Source organism: Lithobates pipiens, unplaced genomic scaffold (assembly GCF_037356315.1).
Source record: "Lithobates pipiens isolate NorthernLeopardFrog02 unplaced genomic scaffold, aLitPip1_a1.2 Scaffold_18, whole genome shotgun sequence".
NCBI classification, from domain to species: Eukaryota; Metazoa; Chordata; class Amphibia; order Anura; family Ranidae; genus Lithobates; species Lithobates pipiens.
In genome coordinates, this window is record NW_027507758.1 from 640,495,537 (window position 1) to 640,520,552 (window position 25,016).

Below are 25,016 nucleotides of genomic sequence, written 5' to 3' on the forward strand. Positions count from 1 at the left end.
TGACCTCCGAAGCTGTGATAGGTAGTGAGGAAGTGAAATCACCATTTTAGGCCTTTAGAAATACTGAATATGGTGATTGTTTTTTGGGGTCCTGTACGCGGCTAGGCCCCCAAAAAGTCTCACACATGTGGTATCCCTGTACTCGGGAGAAGCAACAGAATGTATTTTGGGGTATAGTAGACAAGAGACACTTTGGGACAAGTCCTTTATTAAAAAATAAAAATGTCCCGCAATGTAGATCCATCTCACGCCGCCCGACAAGCTGAAAAAAAGAATTAAAAAAAGCTGCAGCTGTTATATAGCAGGGCAGGGCCATTCAGTGATGTAAACGGGTGACCCCACCTTCCTCTGACGCCATGTTTATCGGGTGGTGTGAGATGGATATACATCGTGGGACATTTTTATTTTTTAATAAAGGACTTGTCCCAAAATGTCTCCTGTCATTTTTACGATTTTTGACACTTTTTTTTGTGAAATGGTAGGGGTACAATGTGCCTGTTACCAATTCACATAGGAGGAGGCCGGGATCTGGGGGTCCCCTTGTTAAAAGGGGCTTCCAGATTCTGCCCGGAGACCCCCCCACAACCACCAGGCAAGGTTTGTGGGGATGAGACCCTTGTCCCCATCAGCATGGGGACAAGATACTTTGGGAGGTATGGCAAAGCACCCTCCCCATGTTGAGGGCACGTGGCCTGGTAGGCTTCAGAAGGGGGGAGCTCTCTCATCCCCTCTCCTTTCATGTGGCCTGTCAAGTTGTGTGCTCGGTCTGGTATGGATTTTGTGGAGACCCCCACGCAATTTTTTTGTTTATTTTTGGTTCTGGGTTTCCCTTAATATTCATACCAGACTCAATGGGTCTTTTCATCTATATGGCCGAGACCCGACAATAAATTTCAGCTGCGATCAGTTTTAAATTACTTCTTTTCCTTTAGAAATGTAATTTTGCTGTGGTATTGTTCTAAACATGGGAAAAATGTGCCACTTTACAGGCATACTATAGACACCCCCAGGTACAAAATTTAAAGGAATATTACACTTTTATTGTTTCACTTTAAGCATTAAAAAAATGACCCCTGGAACAGGATCCGGTCCCCAAACACTTTTTATGACAATAACTTTCATAGAAGCCTTTAAAATTAACATTTGGTTTTTCATTCTTGTGTTCCATAGACTTTAACAGTGTTCATGTGTTTGAACAAATCTTTTGCCTGTTCGCAAGTTCTGGTACTGGGGTTGTTTGGCTCATCCTTAATTATCAAAAGTATTGGGACGCCTGCCTTTACACGCACATTAACTTTAATTCCCAGTCTTAGTCTGTAGAGTTCAATATTGAGTTGGCCCACCCTTTGTAGCTAAAACAGCTTCATCTCTTTTGGGAAGGCTGTCTACAAGGTTTAGATGTGTGTCTATGGGTATATATCACCATTCTTCCAGAAGCGCATTTGTGAGGTCTGGCACTGATGTTGGATGAGAATGCCTGTCTTGCATTCTCCACTCTAATTCATCCCAAAGGTGTTCTATCGGGTTGAGGTCAGGACTCTGTGCAGGCCAGTCAAGTCCCTCCCCCCTAAAATTGCTCATCCATTTCTTTACAGACCTTGCTTTGTGCACTGGTACAAATCATTTGGTGGAGGGGGGATTATGGTGTGGGGTTGTCTTTCAGGGGTTGGGCTTGGCCCCTTAGTTCATGTGAAGGGAACTCTTAAGGCATCAGCATAGCAAGATATTTCGGACAATTTCATGCTCCCAACTTTGTGGGAACAGTTTGGGGATGCACAAAGCAAGGTCCATAAAGACATGGATGAGCTAGTTTGGGGTGGAAGAACTTGACTGGCCTGCACAGAGTCCTGACCTAAACCTGATAGAAAACTTTTGAGATGAATTAGAGCCAAGACTATGTCCCAGGCCTTCTTGTCCAACATCAGTGCCTGACCTCACAAATGTTCTTCTGGAAGAATGGTCAAACATTCCCATAGACCCCCTCCTAAATCTTGTGGACAGTCTTCTCAGAACAGTTGAAGCTGTTATAGCGGCAATGGGTGGGCCAACTCAATATGGAACCCTACCGACCAAGCCTGGGATGCCATTAAAGTTCATCTGTGTTTATAGGAAGGTGTCCCAATACTTTTGGTAATATAACATAGAGTACCTCAGGATGAATAAACATGGGTCATAGTGATTAATACAGCCAGGGATCTCATACCTACAGAGCGGCTACAAATCCTGTGTGTTTCCCTCCTGTACCAGAAATTCCTCAGGAGGCCTCAGGTGGGTTGTGACCTTGATCTGTATTGAGGTCCATGCATAAGGAGATCACATATTATCACTGGGTGTGTGCATGTGTCCTCGAGTCTGATAGAAGAGGAAGGAAGAGATAAATCACATCACAGTGGTGGAGGAAACATCGATTTATTGGACATTGAAGGAGCATTATAATGTTTTGAATGAAGGACATTATCTTATGGGACTGGTCTGCATTGTGGAGCATGTTATATATTATTTATCTCAATGACAACAATGATGTTGTTTACTTATTTTATCTCACTGACAACAATGGGGCTTATTTGATCACATTGACACCAACAATGTTTTGTTTTGTCTCGCACTGACACCAACAATGGATGACAAGGAAATCATGCCCATGGTGATTTGCCAATTGGAGTGAGATCCTTGATTGGTGGAGGAAGAATGAGGGGAGAGATATAACTAACTATGATGCCGTTATCACAGCCTGCAATACTGCTGACCACCACTGGGGGGAGACTCTCCCACATTTATCTGGCTGGACACACACAGGCACATACAAATCTTTCATACAATCTGATACAATCTAAGGAGTGTGGCACAGACAAGTGATCCCCACACACTTCAGAGGATCCCCCAAGCTATCCTTAAATCTAGAATCCTGGTGCGATGACTTGTTCCACTGCCCCGCCCTGTCTTGATTTAGGGCAGATTGGCTGAAGTGTGTGATGTTAGTGATGTTCTGGCAGTGATACACATACACACATACAGATCCCTGTCTGCCAGATACAATCACTTCCACACACTGACAATAATCTTCATTAGGGAGGAGCTCCATGTCTGAACAGACGATTGGATGAACACTGGCTCCTCCCACATTCTTCTGAACATCCAACGTTTATGGCATTTGGTGCAGACAAATGTGATGGCTTCTGGCTGTCCCTGGTTTCTAGTTAAGCAACAGCTGCCTGAAACAGCTGTGTCCTTAGCAACCACTGACTTCACCCCACCCATTCCCTTACATGGCCACGTAGGCAAATGGGTGGGGCATAGATCATGACGTCATTGTCTGAATATGACCATATCTGGGCAATGATGTCACCACTATCCCCACCCCTTCTTTTATATAGTTGATGACAGCTCAGGACACTATCAGTCGCTCCTGTGCGACGGGTCATTGGGGGGTATTGGGGTGTCAGTGGGAGTTGGCATTGATGATGGATTTACGAGAGACTTTTTCTTTCTCTCAATAAAGGACATTGAGTGCTTTTATTTTCTGTGAATGAGTAGAGGTGCTATGTACTATGTTTCCCAAACTCATTCATGTGGGGGTATCTGGGCAATTCCAAATTCTGATAAGCCCCCTGCCCACCAACCCCCCCATAAACCAGGCCTGGGTTATGAGGATGAGGTCCTTTTCCTTTTTCCACACAGGCCCTCCAAAGGTCCCCCAAATACATAGAAGAACCTTGGGGGGTCTGTGTGAAGTTTTGGTAATTATAAGTGTATAAGTATGATCTCAGATATTAGTATGAAGACATGTCTGATGAAGGAAATTAAGGGTCTACTTATAGAAAATTCATGGGATGAATGTGAAAATTACTCATCCAGCCATTACATATTCTGGACATAATGAAGCAAAGTGATTTCCTATGATTGTCCGCTCCATCTAGTGACCATAATGGGGTATTTTTCCTGACATACCGCCATTAGTAAAAATAGCACAATACCGCATTATGGCCACTAGATGGAGCCAAGGAAATCAGTGTATGAAATAAAATACATCCAATATTCATCACAGCTGGGTGAATGCTGCTCACATTTGTTCAACTAAAAAAAAAAAACAGAACTCTAAGGCCACGTACACACGGGCGGATTGTCTGCCCAACTTAGTCCGCTGAACCGTGTTTGGGCTTCAGCGGACTTTTTCAGCGGACAGTCTGACGGACTAAGTCTTTCGGAATTTCCGTAATTTTGTCCGTCCAAACTTGGTTTCAGCGGACAGTCCGCTCGTGTGTAGGCAAGTTGGACGGACTAAGTATGGCGCATGCTCAGAAAGTATTTACACGCCGAAGGTTGCATTGCAGTGTATTGGACGTCGTATTTCTAGTCCCATCGTACGTGCTGTACACGTCATCGCGCAAGCTTTCAGCGGACTGTCTGCTCATCGTGTGTGGTCAAGTCCGTTCATTCAAAAGTTGAACGGACTGTCTGTCGGATTGTCTGACGAACTTAGTTGGGCAGACAATCCGCCCGTGTGTACGCGGCCTAAGTGTTTGTGAAATCTTACACCACAAAATGTACTCAGCCAATGAAAGGTAATGACTCCATTTTTATTTTTCTCCTGCTATCAATGGCCAACACGGTACAACACTTCATCCATGTCTTTGGTGATCTCTGATCTCCTTATGAACTCATGGATGTACAATTTCTATCGCCTGACACCCGAGGCATGCAGTTCTGAGGGCCGGACAGGTAATTTTTTTTAACATTTAGCCCTGCTGTGGGCAAGCAATGAGGTTTACGTGTCGCATGGAAGCATTCAGGTGGCTGAGTGAATGTTTCCACCCCCCGGTAATGTGCCCCCACCCAGACACACACCCGCTATGTATCCCGACCTCCTCTTACCCATCTGTGGACCCGGGACCAGCATAGCGGGTGATGATGGGTAGAGGGAGGGAGGAGAGAGGACACACATCCCCTCTTCACTTCTTATTCCTGACCCGTAAGAGACATGTATGACATCCCGTCCAGGTCCCTGGTGACAGTTTCCTCACCATGGGAAAGAATATAATGCAGTGTGATCTGTATTCCATTACATTCACTGGAGCACAGAGGGGACATTGGAGGGTATTTTAGACCCTGGATGTCTCATTAAAGAGAACCTTTCACCAAAGAATCATCACATAGGGGACTTTTGGTCCTCCATGTCAGTGTTTCTAAACCTTTTTTTCAGTTAAGGCACCCTTTAAAATGATGGAGTCTTGAGGCATCCCAATCTAAAATGTAAAAACAATTCTAATAGTTCTACATAATGCAACAACATCCACACATGTAGGACACCCAACTTTATGAGTGATTTATTCTTCCAAAGCAAATACACTTCTGTAAACTGGTACTGACTAGTATTCCAATGTTTCTCTTCTCCCTCAGTTTTTCTCCATTGCTCAGCTAATGAGACCCCAAAGCTGATGGAGAGCGGCGGGGGAGGGTCACACAAGGAAGATATTCAGGCAACTGACATCTTCCCTATCAACTCATGATGTCATTGGTCATTAGGAGGTTGGCAGCTAGAAGGTTGTAATGGTGTACAATGAAAACCTGAGGCTTTGTGTAACTAAAAGGCTTCATCCACCCTCCGTCTTGTATACAATTTTGGGGCAATTGTTTGGCATTTTGCCAAGGCACCCCTGAAGAAACCTCAAGGCACCCTGGTTGAAAAAGGCTGCTCTATGTGATGAAAAATACTTTTTTAAATTTTACAAAATTTAATTTAAACCTAGGCACATAACCCCCAATAGAAAGCTGAGCCTCCCCCCCACACATACGCATGTACAAACATAAACGCACACATTGGGGCGCCTACACCCTGAAAACTTTGATTGTAATACATGTTACATATCGCCGTGCACACCTGAATGATAGCGATAATTCTATCACCAGACCTCCTCCGTAACACTAAACTGATGACCTATAGCGGGCTTTTAGAGCATCACCTATAGAAAATATAGAGTACTGAAATTAGTCACCATTTCACAGGCACACACAAATTTAAGGTTTGACATGTTGGGTATCTATTTACTCGGGGCAACCTCGGCTTTTATATTTTACCCACGTTGGGTAATTTATTGTTTTTATGCCACTGAAATTAACTTTATTGTGTTTTTTTACAAAAAAAATAGTGTTTCCTAGACTTTTGCGGTAATGTTGTGTGACATAAAAAATTGGAACTACCACTATTTTATTCTCTAGGGTGTCTGCTTTCAAAAAAGAAATCATATTTTGGGGGTTTTATATACTCTTCAGGCCTAAAATGATTTTTAACCCCTTCCTGCCCAGCCTATAGCAGAATGACGGCCAGGCAGGGGTTCCATTATCCTGAGTGGACATCATATGAAATCCAGAAGGATAAGACGCTCGGGTGTGTGGCGATCGGTCTTGTGGTGTGTTGCTTTGACACACCACATCTCCAATCTCGGAAAAGAGCCTATAATGTAGGTTTGTAGGCTGATGACCATGTGATCAGCCGTGTCCATTCAAAGCTAATCACATCGTAACCAGGAAATACCGGTTATCGACTTTCCTTTATTCATGCTGACAAGGTGACAGAGGAGAGCTAATCAGCGGATCTCCTGACAGGGGGCATCTGCACTGATAATCAGCACTGATTATCAATACAGGCAAATCAGAGGTGATCACCAGTGATGGCCACCTGTTCCCACCATGTATGCCAATCAGTGCCCATCATTTTTTTTAAATTTGTAGCACAAAAATAAAAGAACACCAGAGGTGATCAAATACCAACAAAAGTAAGCTCTATTTGTGGGAAAAATTATAAAAATGTCATATGGGTACAGTGTTAGATGACCACGCAATTGTCATTCAAAGTGTAAGAGTGTGAAAGCTGAAAACTGGCCTGGGCAGGAAGGGGGTGAAAGTGGCCGGTATTGAAGGTGTTAAGCATGTGGGGGGGACCCCTACAAAACCATCTCTGGCAGTGAAAGCGTTAAAGGATAAGTTTACCTTCGGGAAGATGTTACATGTTCCTGCAGCAGCTCAGTGATCTGAGTCCTCTGTGGGACAGCAGTGCGGGGAGAAGTTTCCTGTACCGGCTGTCACTTTATGAAAAGAGCACGGCTGTGCCATTCATTCAGAGTTCTGTCCTTTGCCAATGTCGGCTTGTAGTTTTCAATAAACTCCCACACCGCTGCTGAGCTCTCTGGTAGATAAGGAACAAGGATATTGTCATAAGTGACAAGGAGATTGCCATAAGGGACGAGGAGATTGGGACCTTAATTTAGTCCCTTGGGCAAGTAGTTTTTTCAAAAAATGTCCACACCCCTGGAACTGTTTCTTACATGATGACGATCAGCCATGGAGTATATCTGAGGTGTATATCAGGGTGTGCTTCTTCCCCACATGAGAGCTGTGATGTCCAGCAACATTCATATAGAAGATATTTCCCGCACTGATGTACAGGAAGACAGGACTTCAATTCCAATTCCCTCACTCAGGACAGGAATATGGCTTCTCTGCTGTGAGATCTCTGATGTCTGTAAAGATTGGACTTCACTGAAAAACATTTCCTGCACTCAGGACAGGAATGCGGCTTCTCCCCCGTGTGAGATCTCTGATGTGAATAAAGACTGGACTTATCTGAAAAACATTTCCCACACTCAGGACAGGAATACGGCTTCTCCCCCGTGTGAGATCTCTGATGTGTGGAAAGACTAGACTTCACTGAAAAACTTTTCCCACACTCAGGACATGAATACGGCTTCTGTCCTGTGTGAGATCTCTGATGTGTGTAAAGACTGAACTTCACTGAAAAACATTTCCCGCACTCAGAACAGGAATACGGCTTCTCCCCTGTGTGAGATCTCTGATGTCTGTAAAGATGGGGCTTCTGTGAAAAACATTTCCCACACTCAGGACAGGAATACGGCTTCACCCCCGTGTGAGATCTCTGATGTGTGTGAAGCTGGGACTTCACAGAAAAACATTTCCTGCACTCAGAACAGGAATACGGCTTCTCCCCTGTGTGAGATCTCTGATGTGTGTGAAGCTGGGACGTCAATGAAAAACATTTCCCGCACTCAGAACAGGAATATGGTCTCTCCCCTGTGTGAGATCTCTGATGTGTGTAAAGACTGGACTTCATTGAAAAACATTTCCTGCACTCAGAACAGGTATATGGTTTCTCCCCCGTGTGAGATCTCTGATGTGTGTAAAGATTGGACTTCACTAAGAAACATTTCCCGCACTCAGGACAGGAATACGGCTTCTCTCCTGTGTGAGATCTTTTATGCCTATTAAGATAGTATTTAGAATGGAAACACTTCCCGCACTCAGGACAGGAAAGCGGCTTCTCTCCTGTGTGAGTTCTTTTATGCCTATTAAAACCAGATTTAGAGCGGAAACACTTCCCGCACTCAGTACAGGAAAAGCTCTTCTCTGTTGGAAGGACGGCACCGCCCCTCGCGGTCTGAGGTTCCTCAGGATAAGAGGAATACGATGGTCCATCTACACTGTGTGGTGCCAGATGGACATTTGAGGTAGTCAGGTTTTCTCCTGGACTATACTGTGCGATGTCCTCATCTTCTACTTTACAGTCTGGAGACAAAGTGAGACAATCCTCTGAGGTTTTCCTCATCTCCCGTCCATCTACTAAAATAGAAATAAAAAGATTATTACTAGACATGAGCTGATTGGTTCCCCTAAACCAGGACTCTGCCCACATCAGGCAGCTTTTTCTCTGAGGATCTTACAATTCCCCCCCTCAAGGTAACTAGTAAATGGGTCCTCTGTAGGGCGGCAACTAATAATAATTTTCAGAACTGATTAGTTGGCTGATTATTGTTTTGAATAATCAACTAATTGGATAAAAACCTCAAAAAAGGTTGGTGTATAATTTATTTAATATTCTTAAATATCTATATACAGCGGTAAATATAAATATCCAGATATATAGTTGGATATTTAATCCACTCTGAGAATAACAGACAGATAGATGTATTATTAGAGGGAGAATCTGCTACATATCAGAATCAATCTGTTTTGCAGAGGATCAGACAGGAGTGTAATATAATATGATGGATGACAGACTCCCTTGTCATAGACAGGTAGGTGGGTACAAGCTCCCTGCACCTGATGCCACTTATGCTGGCCGTACACAAACTAATTTGTCTTTCAAAAAAACATTCATTCAATTTTCTAACCATTAGTGGGTCAAATCGCAGAAAACGTCTCCATCCAACAAATTTTCACATTGTGTCTGTGGTTTTTACTTAGAAGTTACATTCATTTTAAAATTGAACGTAAAAGCAAGTGGAAATTTCGAACTACACTCGTCCATTCATCGAATGTACAAATAATTTTTATACAAATATTTGTGTGAAAATTCTCATCCAAAAATCGATCCATGTATGGCCAGTGTAGGACATTTAGTAGCAACAGCATGAGTTTTTTTAATCATCTGTTATGATGGAGTTAAAAAAAAGTCCTTTATAGTACAAAAACAGCACATCATCACTACTATAAGGGATTCATTTATACTGTGATATACTGAAAGTAATCTAATATATATAAAATATATATATACCCAGAAGTAAGAAACCTTTCACATTAAGGTGCTATAAAGCTAAAAATAGCGGTGCTTTACCACCCCAGTGTGAAAGGGCTCTTAGATATATATTGATTTTACCTGTGAGTCACACATGAAGATATATGGAGGTTAGAGGGGAACATTTTTTTACATAAAAGTAGTACTGAAAACTGAGACTTTTTCATGGATATAACAATTTTATATATAATGCACAATACTAGTAAAAACTTTTTCTTTATGTAACAGTGATGTCTTCTATTACCTCCAGTCTATCAGCCTTCACCTCTGGGGTCAGATGCTGATCTTCCCTGCACAGAGCCCTTAAAATCATTGTAAATGTTGGATTACTTTTTTAAACAAACTTGTCATACTTACCTGCTCTGTGTAATGGTTTTGCACAGAGCAGCACTGATTCTCCTCTTCTGGACCCCTCCTCTCACAGTTTTGACTCCTCCTGCCAGAGTGCTCCTATCTGAAGTTGCAAAGTAAAGTATAACATTCCCCTATAGGAAGCCGCAAAGCATAGTATAGAGTTCCCCTATAGGAAGGTATAACGTATAGTATAGAGTTCTCATATAGGAAGCTACAAAGTATAGTATAGAGTTCTCCTATAGGAAGCCGCAAAGTATAGTATAGAGTTCCCTTATAGAAATTACAGTATATATACCTTGATGTATACATACACAGCGAGTGACATGCCATCAAGCTGCTATGTACAATCTGCATGCAGTGATATTAGATAATTGCGTTGCACATCACTCTTGCTGTTTTTGCATCATATCTTTGCATCAGTTTGCCCTTTATGTCAATCTTCTGTTTTTCCTTTTTGTGTCCCCAGTATGCTGTTTTTATATTTATTATGTTATTTTATAAGCTCAGTGCTTCCCTTTGTCCTGCTCATGTCCGCCTATAGACCATAAGAATCTCTGCTTCTAGTAACCTTTAGTTATTGCTTGAAGAAGGAACCAATTGGCTGTTCCTAAAACAAGTTGCATGTTGATGACATCACTTCCGGCTTGCTGTCCACGCTGGTTGCTGCATCCTTCCTGTTGAGGTCACTTCCTGGATTCGGCTTCCATGCTGTCTCAGACAGCCTAGCTGTCTTCCCAGTATCCAGGAGACTTGTGGCTTCCATCTGTCGGCCACTTCAGAATATTCTGCCATATTACTAATATGGATGTACTCCTACCCATCCACCCTTTTGGAAGTGTTTTTAACCCTTTTGGGAATATAAAGTTTTACTCCTGCACTTAGAGGCGCCTTCTTTTCTTTTACTTCCAGAGGTTGATTATTTCTTCAAGTGGTGCTGGAAATGCATGAAGATCCTCTTCTATCTCTACATAGACTGATATCTGCTTGGTCTGTTACTCAGAGTGCCCTTATACATACTTTTTTCTTTAGAATCACTTGCTTCCTTCTCTTGCCCAGGACTACATGTCCCCTGAGGCATTGCTCCTCACACATTCAAGTTCTCAGGCATTTACTGACATGTATGGATGGTGTACTGAGCTGTATTTTCTGATATATAAAGAAATAATGCATTCTGTATGCAGGCCAATTAATTGACTAGCTAATCAATTCTGAAAATAGTTGACAACTATTTTCATAATTGATTAGCTGTTTCAGCCCTACATCTCTGATCTCCTTCCAGTTCATTTCTTTATGGACCTTAGCCATAGAGTGAGGAAACAACGAGAACTGTCTTTATTAGGAGTGAATAACAGCAGGGCTGAGCCCCACCAGAGGCCAGAGAGTGAGGATGGGGGGAGAACAACCAAGATGAAGACTGGACTGATCCTGAAGACCTCCATCATTGGGTTATAGACTCCTCCCTCATTATCACTTTCTGTTTAAGGTTCCAAAGTTTGAGGATGTTATCACATTATTATCAACATGTAAACGTTTGTGCTCCAATCAAATCATCAGATGTAAAATGTTCAGCTGGTAGGAAATGGGTGTAACAAAAAAGAATACATATTATGTGTATATATTGCAGTGGGTAGAGGGGAGAGAGCAAAAGTCAGGACTATGTAATGTACAACATATCGTATAAGATACAACAGATAGGACTGTATAGTATCAGAATGATGTAATGTACAACAGAGTATATAGTGCAGGGGTTAGGAGTATATAATGTACAACAGCGTTTATAGTGCAGGGGTCAGGAGTATGTAATGTACAACAGAGTATATAGTGCAAGGGTCAGGAGTATGTAATGTACACCATAGAGTATATAGTGCAGAGGTTAGGCTTATGTAATGTACACCATAGAGCAGTAGCGGTCCGTCCATAGGGCGCCCCCCTCCAATATTTATTTTTATTTTTAAAAAGGGCCCTTTAAAAATAAAAAAATGTCCTTTAAGTTGAGCGCCGGACACAGTGCACTATAGGAATTGTGACATCTTTGCAATCACGTGATTGCAGACGAGGTGCTTCATTTGCGTGCTTTTGACCTGTCTTGTGGCGCAATCCAATGCACCTGTACTTCCTCCTGTTAATATGGTAGCCTTGTTTTTTATTTCCCTCTGAGGTGCGGTGTCACTTCCAGCTTCTCTGTGCCAGTGATAAACCGGAAGTGCCTGAGCGGTGTTTTTTTTTCTTCAGTATCCCTGAACTTGCAGCCGCTCTGTCTCTGGTGCTGTGACTGTGTGCAGGTAAGCAACAGACCTATTTCTGGAAAAACTCCAAGTTTCTCTACTACTCTGTTATGGGACTAGATAACAGGTTGGGACAGATTGGAGGGAGGAGTCTGACAATGCCGCCAACAGGCTGTACACCATGAGGAGTCCAGGACCTCTCCCCTCCCTCCAGGGATGAAAATAAATGAGTGCTGTCTCTGATTCCATACCCCCATACATTGCTCGGAACACAGCGCACCACCCTTCCAGCACCCGCATCTGTTGAGGATCACCCCATTGGGGTCGAGGAGGTGAGAAGTCGCTTGAAGCGCTCTAAGCGTGGAGAGCCGAGTGGTCCCTTCGGGAAATCTCCCTGCGGCCGACCTGCCGTGACCTGTTGGCAGTTCTTGGGTGCCGGAGGAAGCCGAAGGAGGACTACAAAGAGAGAGTCGACAGAGCGGACCCAAGTGGAGCCGGATAGCTCCGGAGATACCCAAGAGCCGAGGAGATCCGGTGAGACCCAAGAAGAGCCGAAGAGATCTGGATGGGAGGGCGGCACTGGCTGAGACTGCGGGCTGGATAAAATTGTAGCAGGTGGATGTGTTCTCCTTACATGGCTGCCTGCAGATAAGTAAAATTCTTTTTTTCTACTTGCAATTGAGCTTCGGGGGAAAAGTGTTAAAAGAAAGAGTAAGGACATGCTAAAAATGCTAAATACTATTATTATGGAAGAAGGTGAAGCTATAATTTGAATTATTTATAGGGATCCTTTTTTGGGAGGGAATATGGAACATAACCCATTGACTGCTTAAAGGACTGTGTAAATTAAAAGGCATTTAGTGGAGCAGGAACTGATCACTGTGCAATCAATTTAAGGTTGGCGGTGTAAGGTAAGAACACAAACACTTGGTCGGCTCTGCTCTGCCCAAATTCTACCTCACTCCCCGTTTGGGGTTCCCCCTTTTTTTTTGTGTGTATGAAACAAAATCCACTGACAGCTTAGAGGACTGTGTAAACTAAAAAGCATCTTTTTGAGAGTATGAAACCAAATCCATTGACTGCTTAAAGGACTGTGTAAACTAAAAGGCATCTAGTAGAGTTTGAATGGATCGCTGGAACGATCGATTAATAGGTTGGAAGTGTAAGGAAACAAATTGCACAAACACTTGGTACATCTGAATGATACAGATAGCTCGTTCCTTGGGCAAACTTCTGGTTTAAAGTGTGAAAGGGAATAGACTGCTATATCTGGAGGATTCCACTTTAAAGAATTAAAAATCTCATAAATCTCATAAGTTTCGAAATAACTAGGTAGAAAGGACCAACAGATTAACAGTCTTCATTGTCCTGTTCTTGTCTTGCTTTGCCTAACTGCACTGCACTCTTTGTTGGGGTTTTTCTTTTAGAATGAGGGGAAAAGTGACAAAAGGCAGAGGAGCTGTTGTTAAATCACCGCCGCCTAGTTTAGGTCCTAGCCCTAGCCCTGGCTCAATGAATAGATATCTAACACAAGGGGAAGGGGAGGGAGAAAGACAACAGAGTGTAAAAGGTCGGCAGACCGAAATTAAAGAAAAGAAGGAAAAAAAGGAGAAAAAGGGCCAGAATAAGACAACAGTGGAAAGTAGTCTACTCTCAGAGTCTAGAATAGACCATGACTTGGAAGTGGATGGAGAAGGAGCTACTGGAGGGAATGAAGATGAATCTACAGCTCAATTACCAACAAAATTGGACATGGAAAAAATGTTTGCGGCCCTAGAAAATTCTCTAAAAGCAGAAATGACAACAATCCATAATGACTTGGGTCATATGCGCTCAAGAATAGAAGAAGAAGCAGAGACAACGGCTGATTCCCACATAAAAATCATAAAGGAGCTGAGAGGAGAAATAAACTTAATAAAAAAGGAACAACAGGAACAAATGTATAGAATTGAAGATCAAGAAAACAGGGAATGAAGAAAAAAATCAGAGAATCCGAGGTCTTTCCAAATCTGCGCAGGAAGAAAATCTACCAGAAATAAGAAGATATTTAATCCAATATTGGGAAAAGATGAAACCAATATAATAGAATTTGAAAGAATACATAGATTAAGAAGACCATCTGGGCTCCCTATGGAAAAACCAAGAGATGTAATTGTCCATTTTAAAAGGTGGGAGGAAAAAAACCTAATTTGGAGGAACCTGAAGAGGAAACCACCAATTGAATATAAAGAAAAAATGATACAAATGTTCCAGGATTTGTCACAAGAAACCTTAAAGCGGGACTGCACTGCGGAAAAAAAAATTAAAAAGCCAGCAGCTACAAATACTGCAGCTGCTGACTTTTAATAAATGGACACTCACCTGTCCCAGGGTCCAGCGATGCCAGAAGCCGAGACCGATCGATCGCTCAGCTCTCGGCTGCTGCCGCCACCATTCTAGGTGAGGGAATCAGGAAGTGAAGCGAAGCGGCTTCACTTCCCGGTTCCCTACTGCGCATGCGCGAGTCGCACAGCGCAATAGGAATTGTCCACGCTGTCCCTGGGACCAGTGTGTGTCCCAGCAGACAGTGCGCAGGGACAGGAAGAGGCATAGACTCCCGTGGGAGTCTATGACCGGAAGTGGGTGTAAATACCTGTCTTTGACAGGTATCTGCACCCCCCTCCCCCCTGAAAGGTGCCAATTGTGACACCGGAGGGGGGGAGGGTTCCGATCAGCGGAAGTTCCACTTTAGGGTGGAATCCCGCTTTAAGAAGGCGGACGTTAAAACCTTTATTGAAAATCCTTCAAGATCAGGAAACACAGTATAATTGGGGTTTTCCTGCTTGTCTGATTGCTAAGAGAAATGGAATAAGTGCTAGATTAAGATTCATTGAAGAGATTCCAGATTTCTGTAAAAAAATAGAAATCCCAATACCAGAAATTCCCAGAGGTCCAATCTTCAGACAAGAACAAATAAGGACACAGGACGATGTACAATGGCAATTGTTCTCAAGAAATGGAGGGCCAAAAAAAAACTGCCAAAAGCTGAAATATGACAGCAATAGTGCTCAATAAAGTAGAATAAAAGATAAAATCCAGGTAGGGAGGGGAAGAGGTGGGATGGTTGTAGTGGGGGGATTGAGATGGGGAGGAGAGAATATAATGGAAGTATGGAGGGAGGGGTTGGGTGGACATGGCGGGCCTGTGAGGCCACCTTCCTCGAAAAATAGAAGAAGTAGGCCCAACACGCCAAATAGATTTCTACCTCAAATAAAGGAGAGCAGAAAATTATCCTTTGCTCTGAAGACCATAGGGTCAAAATACCAACAACAAAGGGGGAGGGGGATGGGAATTGGAGGGGAGGGGGGAAAGGGAGGTAAGGGAGGGATGAGGTTTGTTTTAGGAAGATTTATGGACCACTCTTACCTTGTTAAAATGGAAGATATCCCCGCATGTTGCCTCAGAGGACCCCAGCCCGTACCCCCCTTGGGGGCCGGAGGGGTATCGCCTGAGGGAACGCGCTAGGAATGGAATAGGAATGGAGGATATGAGTAGTATAAAAAATATGACCTACAATGTCTGGGGATTAAACTCACCAGGGAAGAGACATATAATTTTATGAGAATTGGAAAGGTATAAGGCTGAAATCGTATTCCTCCATGAGACGCATATTACCCAGGACTCAAATATTAAAATTTATTCAAGAAACATACCATCATGGTTCTACAAAGATTCGCCAATTAGAAGGGCAAAAGGGGGTGGCAATAGGTTTTGAAAAGAATATTCGGTTTGAAATAGAAAAAAGAAAAGTGGACCCAGAAGGACATTTTTTTTTTCTCTTAGGATCTATACATAACACAAAGTACACGCTTGCTAATGTTTACTGCCCAAATAAAAATCCTAAAAAATATATGGTGAGAATATTGAAAGACCTAATGGAATTTAAGCAAGGCAAATTAATACTAGCAGGGGATTTTAATTTCTCTATGGACCATAAAATAGACGGTACTTTGGACGCAATAGATAGGGAAATAAGGCAATCAATGAAAATAAAAAAAATCTGCAGGAACATCAATTGGTAGATCTGTGGCGATTACAACACTCAAGTATAAAAGACTATACATTTTACTCAGCAGCACATGGAATATACTCCAGGTTGGACTACATCATGGTGGAAAACAGAATTCTGGAGGAAATATTGGAAACAAAATAGGGATAACAGCCTCAGATCATGCACCAGTGATGAACAATTAAAGAATGTGATGGAAGAAGAAGTGAGATGCAACTTTAATAGAGCGGATCAGGAGAGATACAAGTGGGGTAATAAGCCAGGAAAATATCTCGCAAACTTGGTAAGAAAAAGGAAGTCTCTCAATTTTATAGAAAAGATCAAAAAGGAGAAATAGTAAATAATTTTGCAATAGCATTTCAAAAGTATTATAGTGCACTAAATTCAATAAAAAAGGAGGAGTCACAACAACAAGAAGATATAGAAAAGGGAAGATACAAAGCTACCTAAAAGAAGCAAAGTTACCAAAAATCCAACATGAGCAAATAAAAGAAATGGAAAAAAGAATAACGTAAGAAGAGATTAAACAGGCTATGAAATAAGCCCAATCTGGAAAAAACCCAGGACCAGACGGTTTTACGATCAAAGATAAAAAAAATCAAGAACACCTGATCCCTAGGCTATGTGAATATTTAAATAGTATAGGCGAAGAGGAAGAAATAAGAAAATAATCATTATTGGCACACATTACAATTATACCTTAAGCGGAGGTCCACCCTAAAGTGGACCTCCGCTCATCGGAACCCTCCCCCCCCTCCGGCGCCACAATTGGCACCTTTCAGGGGGGAGAGGGGTGCAGATACCTGTACAGTACAGGTATTCTGCACCCACTTCCGGGATAGCTCTCTGCGGAAAGGGGCGTAGATTACGCCCCTTTCCGCAAGTGCCCGCCCCTTTCCACAAGCCTGCTGGGAAACACACAGATCCCAGAGGCAGCGGGGACCATCCTTATTGCGCAGCGCGATTCGCGCATGCGCAGTAGGGAACCGGGAAATGAAGCCGAAAGGCTCCATTTCCTGATTCCCATACCCAAAATGGCGGCGGCAGCACCCGACAAGACGATCTAGAGATCGGCTTCGGGTGCCGACATCGCGGGCGCGCTGGACAGGTAAGTGTCACTATTTTAAAAGTCAGCAGCTGCAGTATTTGTAGCTGCTGGCTTTTAAAAAAAAAAACGCGGAGTCCCGGCGGACTCCCGCTTTAAAAGGGGGGGAAGATAAAACCAACTGTTCGAGTTACAGACCTATTGCTCTATTAAATGCTAATATAAAAATCTATGCAAAGATTTTGGCCACTAGACTAAAAAAATTAATACTATTTGGATAAACCCTGACCAGACCGGATTTCTCCCGGGCAGAGAAGGGAGGGATAACAGTATGAAAACAATCCTGATGTTAGGTAAGAGAAAGCAGAGAGAAATCCCCAGCTCTACTCCGGTCAATAGATGCAGAAAAGGCATTTTACAGGGTAGACTGTGGATTTATGATGGACACATTGCGGCACTTAGGAATAGGACCAAAATACATGAAGTGGATCAAAAACGTATGGTGAAGGTTAATGGGAGATTGTCGCCTGGGTTTGAGATGTGCAATGAAATACGCCAAAAATGGCCACTCCCGCCTCTCTTATATGTTCTATCAATGGAACGTTTTTTGGCTACACTACGGAATAACCAGGATATAGGAGGGGTATAGGAGGCATATGCAGACAATGTACGTGACAAGCCCAAAGTGACTCTGCCAAGTATAATCAATGAAGTAAAAAAATATGGGGAACTCTCTAATTTTAAAATTAATCCAATAAAAACTGAAATATTAAACATAGGATAGGGGAAAAGTGAAGCTCTGATTCTTCAAAAAGAATTCCCATTTACGTGGGTAAAAAAAAGAATTAAAATATTTGGGAATCAAACTAACATCAACGGTTGAAAAACTTTATCTAACAAATTATATTCCACTCATAAACGAGGTTAAGGCAGAATTAAAGAAATTGAGTTCACATCCAATATCATGGATAGGAAGAATAAATACATTCAAAATGGTTATATTACCAAAAATAATGTACAAATTTCAAATGTTACCAAGAGCTTCAATAGAGCTATAGTTTTTTCAAGATAATAAAAAATGTTGATAAAATATATTTGGCAAAATAAAAAGCCAAGGATAAAATTCACACTCATCACTAGGAAAAGGGAACAAGGGGGACTGGCAACCCCAGATATAAATAGGTATTACAAAGTAGTAGTTTTAGCATGCATGATAGAGTGGACAAATGATAATAGCGAAAAACAGGAGATAGAAAACACAATAAGTAGAAGCACATTACACAAAAATATTTGGGTACCACGAAAATTTAGGGTATTAGATCAGAATACACATGATTTGACTAAAAATGTTTTTAAAATCTGGGACACAGTGTATCGGAAAGAAAAATGGGAGTACAATTCACTCTTAATGGCCCTCACGAGAACACATTTTTTTATGCGGGGGAGAGAGATTTTTACTGCACAGAAAATAAAAAATCCAAAACTGAAAGATTTTATCACAAAGGGCAAGATGAAAACAGGACAAGAATTAGAAAAATCTAAAGGATGGAAGATAAGTGAATGGAATTTGCTTCAATTAAAACACTTTGTAAAAACACTCCCACAACCAATATGGGATGAAGGGGATATGATGTTCTTGGTAAAACTCTGCTATACACAAAAGCCATAAAAAAATGGAATATCAAAAATGTATGGAACACTGACAGACTTAGCCCACGTACACACGGTCGGAGATTTTGCCAACCAAATCCGTCAGATTTTGCCCGTCGGATTTAGTCCGAAACTGTTGCATACACACGGTCGGGCCAAGTTGGCGAAAAATCCGATCTTTCAGAACGTGATGACGTAATTTCGTTACGATGGGACTACATTCAGGCTAGTAGCCAATAGCTTTGATGTAGGAATTTGATCTGAGCATGCGTGGCACTTGGTCCGATCAAAATGCTCTACACATGATCGGATTAGGTCCGTCCGGCCCAGTTGGTCGGGAAATCTTTCCAACATGTTGGAAATTTGGATCGGACGGAGATTCGGACGGAATCAGTCCGATGCATACCACACACAGTGGGATTATCTGACGACGCGGTCCGATAAGACTCATTCTGACAGATTCTCCGACCGTGTGTACAAGGGCTTAGAAGGACAAGAAAGACTGGCCTATATAAACCAATGGGAAAAAGAATTGGACTTAAAATTTGATGACTATCAAGTGGAGAAGATGATAGGAGTTGTATACAACAACGCTTGGGATATGTGTACCATCAAAACGAATTATAAACTTTTAGCTAGATGGTACCTGACCCTAGAGAGAACCCATAAATACCAAACGGAGAGATTACCACTATGCTGGAGGAACTGCAATCAAAGGGCAACAATGGCACATATATGGTGGGAATGCCCAAAAATAAAGGAGTATTAGCAAGGAGTATTAGCAAGAAATAGTGAGCATCATAAAGGAGATAAAGGAGATAACTGATGAGAAATTAGAATACAACATACAGACGTGCTTATTCCATGATTCCAAAACTCCAAAGAAACAAAATAGGAAAATAATTATTCCAAAACGTTTGAATGGCATGAAAGGGCTGATTCCAAAAAAATGGTTAAATAGCAAAAAACAGGTATGAGAGAATGGTTTGACCAAATAGAGTATTATAATAAAATGGATGGATACATCAGTACCTGGGAAAGTTGGGAAAGATTCAAATCCTCAGATAAATACCTAGAGAACATAATGGAAGGCAGAGGAATGTAAGCCAGGAACAGAAGCGATCTAAAATAAAACAAACAAGGGAAAGGGGGGGGGGGCAAGGGAGGGAGGAGTAGGGGGCAAGGGGTGGAAAGAATATAGGGGAAATTTTCTCTTTTTGTATGTAACTAAAAATTTACTCGATAAAATAATTAAAATATTGGAGAATAAACCACTATAATGTGAAAACGAGAAGAGACAAAATTGAACTGTAAAGTTGAAATAAGTCTCTGGAAATTTCGCTGAAGTGAAAAAAAAAAAAAGATAACAGGACGGCAGATTAGTCCCGGCCGGCCGGGATCTCTGAAATGTAAGGAGAGATAGCCCGATTTACTGCAGCCCTTTGTTATGCAGGGTCCTCAGTGTGCAGCCCAGGCCAGCATGACAGCATCAGCTTTAAAGCGGAGTTCTGCCCAAAAGTGGAACTTCCGCTCATCTGATTCCTCCCCCTTCCGGTCCCACAATTGGCACTTTTCAGGGGGGTGCAGATACCTGGGGGGTGCAGATACAGGTATTTGCACCCACTTCCGGGAATAGACTTCCAGTACACCCCGCTATCTCCTGAGAAACACACAGGTCCCAGGAGATATCCGGGACCAGTTAGGACGCGCAACGCGACTCGCCCACGCGCAGTGGGGAACCAGAAAGTGAAGCCACAACGCTTCACTTCCTGATTCCCTCACCGAGCATGGCGGCGGCAGCTGCCAAGAGCCGAGCGATTGATCGGCTTCCAACATCGCTGGACCCCGGGTACAGGTAAGTGTCCATTTATTAAAAGTCAGCTGCAGTATTTGTAGTTGCTGGCTTTTAATATTTTTTATAGGTGGACCCCGCTTTAACCCCTGTCAGGCTGAGCAGTAATTAGTGCAACATCTGTACAAATGTACAGGAAGGGGGGTGTAACATGTACAGGAGGGGGGAATTACAGAGAAGGGAAGTAATATGTACAGGAGGGAGGTAATGTGTATAGGGAGGGGGGTAGTATGTATAGGGAGGGGGGTAGTATGTACAGGGAGAGGGGTAACATGTGCAGGAAGGGAGGTGACGTACAGAGAGTGGTGGACATGTAAAGGAGACCCTGGAACTCAGCACAGAGATGGTAGGAATCCCTCATAATGAGCACAGCGGGTGTACAGACCTGGGAATTCAGCACAGAGATGGTGGAAACCCCTCATAATGGGCACAGCGGGTGTACAGAACTGGGAACTCAGCACAGAGATGGTGGGAATCCCTCATAATGAGCACTGCGGGTGTACAGACCCGGGAATTCAGCACAGAGATGGTGGAAACCCCTCATAATGGGCACAGCGGGTGTACAGAACTGGGAACTCAGCACAGGGATGGTGGGAACCCCTCATAATGGACACAGCAGGTGTACAGACCCGGGAACTCAGCACAGGGATAATGGGAACCCCTCATAATGGGCACAGCGGGTGTACAGACCTGGGAACTCAGCACAGGGATGGTGGGAACCCCTCATAATGGGTCTATAGTTGTTTCTTCCAGCTGTTATGGGGGAACAAAATAAACCTTGTCAAAAGGAATGTGACTTACCTTCCTAGGCGGGACGGTGGTATAGGGATGATCAACCCTGTAGTCTTTCTTTCTGATGTTTGTGAAGTACAATCTTGGTAACATGTTGGCAAAGAGACCGCCTGGGTGGGTTGGAATTTTCCAGTCCTGGTTTAAGCCCTTTCTGCGAGACTGTGAAAATGGTGGGCCAGTGAAAAGCTTATGTTGCCCCATGTTTGAAAATGCTTTGCAGTGGCAAGTAACAGGAGGAGAAGTCAGATCTCTTCCAAGGAAACTTCTTGAGAAACGGATCATGAGCTCTGCTTTTTGTGAGCCACTGGTTTTAAGGGATTGCCCAAGCCTGGTTTTGGGGGTGGGTTTGCGATTGATTCATTTGGAGAGAATCCCAATGAAGTTTAGGGATCAGGCTTGGCTTGCCTTTCATGGAAAACTATATGTGAAGGGCAACTTGAAGTTTCTTTCCATGAGTGATCGGGGCTGCCTGAGAGTGGAGTCCATGGATCACTTTCTACTTCAGTGCCCTTTTAATATAGAGGTGTACAAGAGGGTGGGGAGGGCTCTGAGTATACCCTTCCTCCCCCATATGAGTTATGCAGAGTGGGTGTATGGGGCATTCCAGACTCGTCGGGATTATGATTTGGAAACACTTTTTTTTGTTAGTTTAGTAGTCCATTATTTCACGTGGAATGCACAGTGTCAGGTACCCTTGCTGAGTAAAATCCTCCTTGTGATGCTGGGTGAGGTTGGGAAGATTCAGGGTCTTGAGAAAAACAGGTGGCAGCAGGAGGTCTGGATAAGGGCGTGGAGGAATATCAGGACTCTGTAGCTGCTGCCATTTGATCTTGGGGTGTGCGGCTTTCTTTCTGTCCTTGCTTCATTCCCCTAGATTTTTAGATCAAACATATTTTTGATAAAAGGCTACATGCATGGTGACAGTGATGTTCCTTAGTCTGGGTCTCTCGTAGGGATTATATTGTGCGCAATTTGGTTTGCACTGTTTATTTTGTTCTTGTTCTTTCTGTTTTGTATAGTCATATTCAATTATTTTGTAAATATGTTTTATTTATTTATTATGGTTTTATTGTATATATGTTGTTGTTTGTAAGATTTTCAATAAACAAAATAAACCCCTCATAATGGGCACAGCGGGTGTACAGAACCAGGAACTCAGCACAGGGATGGTGGGAACCCCTCATAATGGGCACAGCGGGTGTACAGATCCGGGAACTCAGCACAGGGATGGTGGGAACCCCTCATAATGGGCACAGCGGGTGTACAGACCCGGGAACTCAGCACAGGGATGGTGGGAATCCCTCATAATGGACACAGCGGGTGTACAGACCCGGGAAATCAGCACAGGGATGGTAGGAACCCCTCATAATGGGCACAGCGGGTGCACAGACCCGGGAAATCAGCACAGGGATGGTAGGAACCCCTCATAATGGGCACAGCGGGTGTACAGACCCGGGAACTCAGCACAAGGATGGTGGGAACCTCTAATACTGGGAACAGCAGGTGTACAGACCAGGCCTGCATTACCAACAGTTACATTTTTCAGTTTGTTTGCGCCCCCCGGAAAAAAATGGAGCATCACCCGCCACTGCCATAGAGTATATAGTGAAAGGGTCAGGGGTATGTAAGGTATAACATAGAGTATATAGTGCAGAGGTCAGTAGTATGTAATGTACAACATATAGTATATATGTAATGTACACCGTAAAGTATATCATGTACACCATGGAGTATATAGTGCAGGGGTCAGGAGTATGTAATGTGCAACATATAGTATATAGTGCAGGGGTTAGGAGGATGTAATGTACAATATAAATTATACAGTGTAAGGGTCAGGACACATAATATTGGTAATCAGTGGAAGATTAAATGTTTACATGAGACAAGTTGCAGAGGTCCCACACCGCTGCCTCCCATCTCCTGAGACTGCACTCAGTGACTTGGGTCTGAGACTATACAGATATATCCCTCCACCCGGCACAGCCAGCAGACAACACAACAAGTAATCCTGGGGGGATTGTTCTGTCAGAGATCATGCTATACCTGGGCATGAGGTAGAAGACCCAAAGCACATTCCCCAAGTGCCTAGGTAGAGCAACATCTATGGTGAAAATCAACCTTTTGCTGCCAGCTGATCCCCAGAATCTCCATAAATCCAGTCTAGATACATAAATTGTGTCGGCAGCACAGAGAAGGAAGATTATCGGAGAGAAATCCAGGAATACAGGACGGGGAACACAGCTCAGGAAAGTGACCAGGGAATTACAGGCTGATATCACCCAGCCCCCGCCCTACTCTGGACCAATCAGTGAGCAGTATGGGTGGAGGAATGGATTTAGTGTTAATGACCCACCTGTGCTGATCTCTGTAGGAGTGTCCTCCTCTATAAATGTCCCCGTTATTCCATCCTCCTCCATAGACTGCTGATCATCCCTCACATACCTCTCTTCTTCTTCTGATTTCACCTCAAATTCTATATCGATTGGATCTCCACTCTAAACCAAGAAAATGAGAGAGAATATCATCTGTAAGATAGAAGATTTATTATTGTGACATCACATAAAAAATCTACACATCATCTCTAGGAGTCCATGTTCTAGATGCTCCATCCCACCAACCTTGTAACAGTGGGGGATGGTGTGATCTTCCTGTGTGGAATCCCGGGAATACAGAGGACGGGGACATCTCTCTGGTGGGTTCCTGGTATTTGGTGGCTCCATCATATCCTTGTGTCCTTCCGAAAACTCCTCCATCACTCCATACTCCTCATCCTCCTCTTTATACTCTTCTTTAACATCAATATTATCATCCCCAAAGTTTCCACTCTGAATATATAATAAAACATCCATTGTAACAAACATGCTGTGTATAAATCAGAACTACCAATAATTGTCAATCATCTACCTGATGATGGTGGGGGATGGTGTGACCTTCCTGTGTGGAATCCCAGGAATACAGAGGACGGGGACATCTCTCTGGTGGGTTCCCATTACTGGATCCATCTGTAGGAAACACACACACTGACTGAATACATTGTTTCTATGTGATTATCAGATGATGGGGGATCTAGGTGGACCCTCCGTACTGCTCTCTCCTTTACAATAAAGTCTCCTCTTACCCGGTGATGTGAGGGGCGGCTGATTGTCCATCATGACGTCCTTGTAGAGATCCTTGTGTCCTTCTAAATACTCCCACTCCTCCATGGAGAAATAGACAGTGACATCCTGACACCTTATAGGAACCTGACACACACAATGATACAGTCACCATCCAGACACATCCCTTGTCTGTTACTGGATAATGTCCCAGAATTCCCAGAATCCTCCTCACCTCTCCTCCATCATCTCTCTGGTGACTTCTAGAATCTTCTTTGTATTTCTCTATTCTATCAGGGAGGGAGGTGGAGCCAATGTGATGGTCATATGATCTCCAGACTTCACAGGAGGAAAACTCTACATCTGAAC

At 43.1% G+C, this 25,016-nt stretch overlaps 1 protein-coding gene across 1 annotated transcript; it reads right to left on the reverse strand.

Moving 5' to 3' along the window:
• Positions 1-2,393: 2,393 nt before the first annotated feature.
• Positions 2,394-24,105, reverse strand: LOC143989743 (uncharacterized). Its single transcript, XM_077490015.1, has 2 exons — positions 23,906-24,105; positions 2,394-8,631 (listed from the first exon to the last, which is right to left on the reverse strand). Exons 1-2 carry the CDS (start codon positions 23,967-23,969, stop codon positions 7,475-7,477), a joined length of 1,221 nt encoding a protein of 406 aa, XP_077346141.1. The 5' UTR covers positions 23,970-24,105; the 3' UTR covers positions 2,394-7,474.
• Positions 24,106-25,016: the final 911 nt, after the last annotated feature.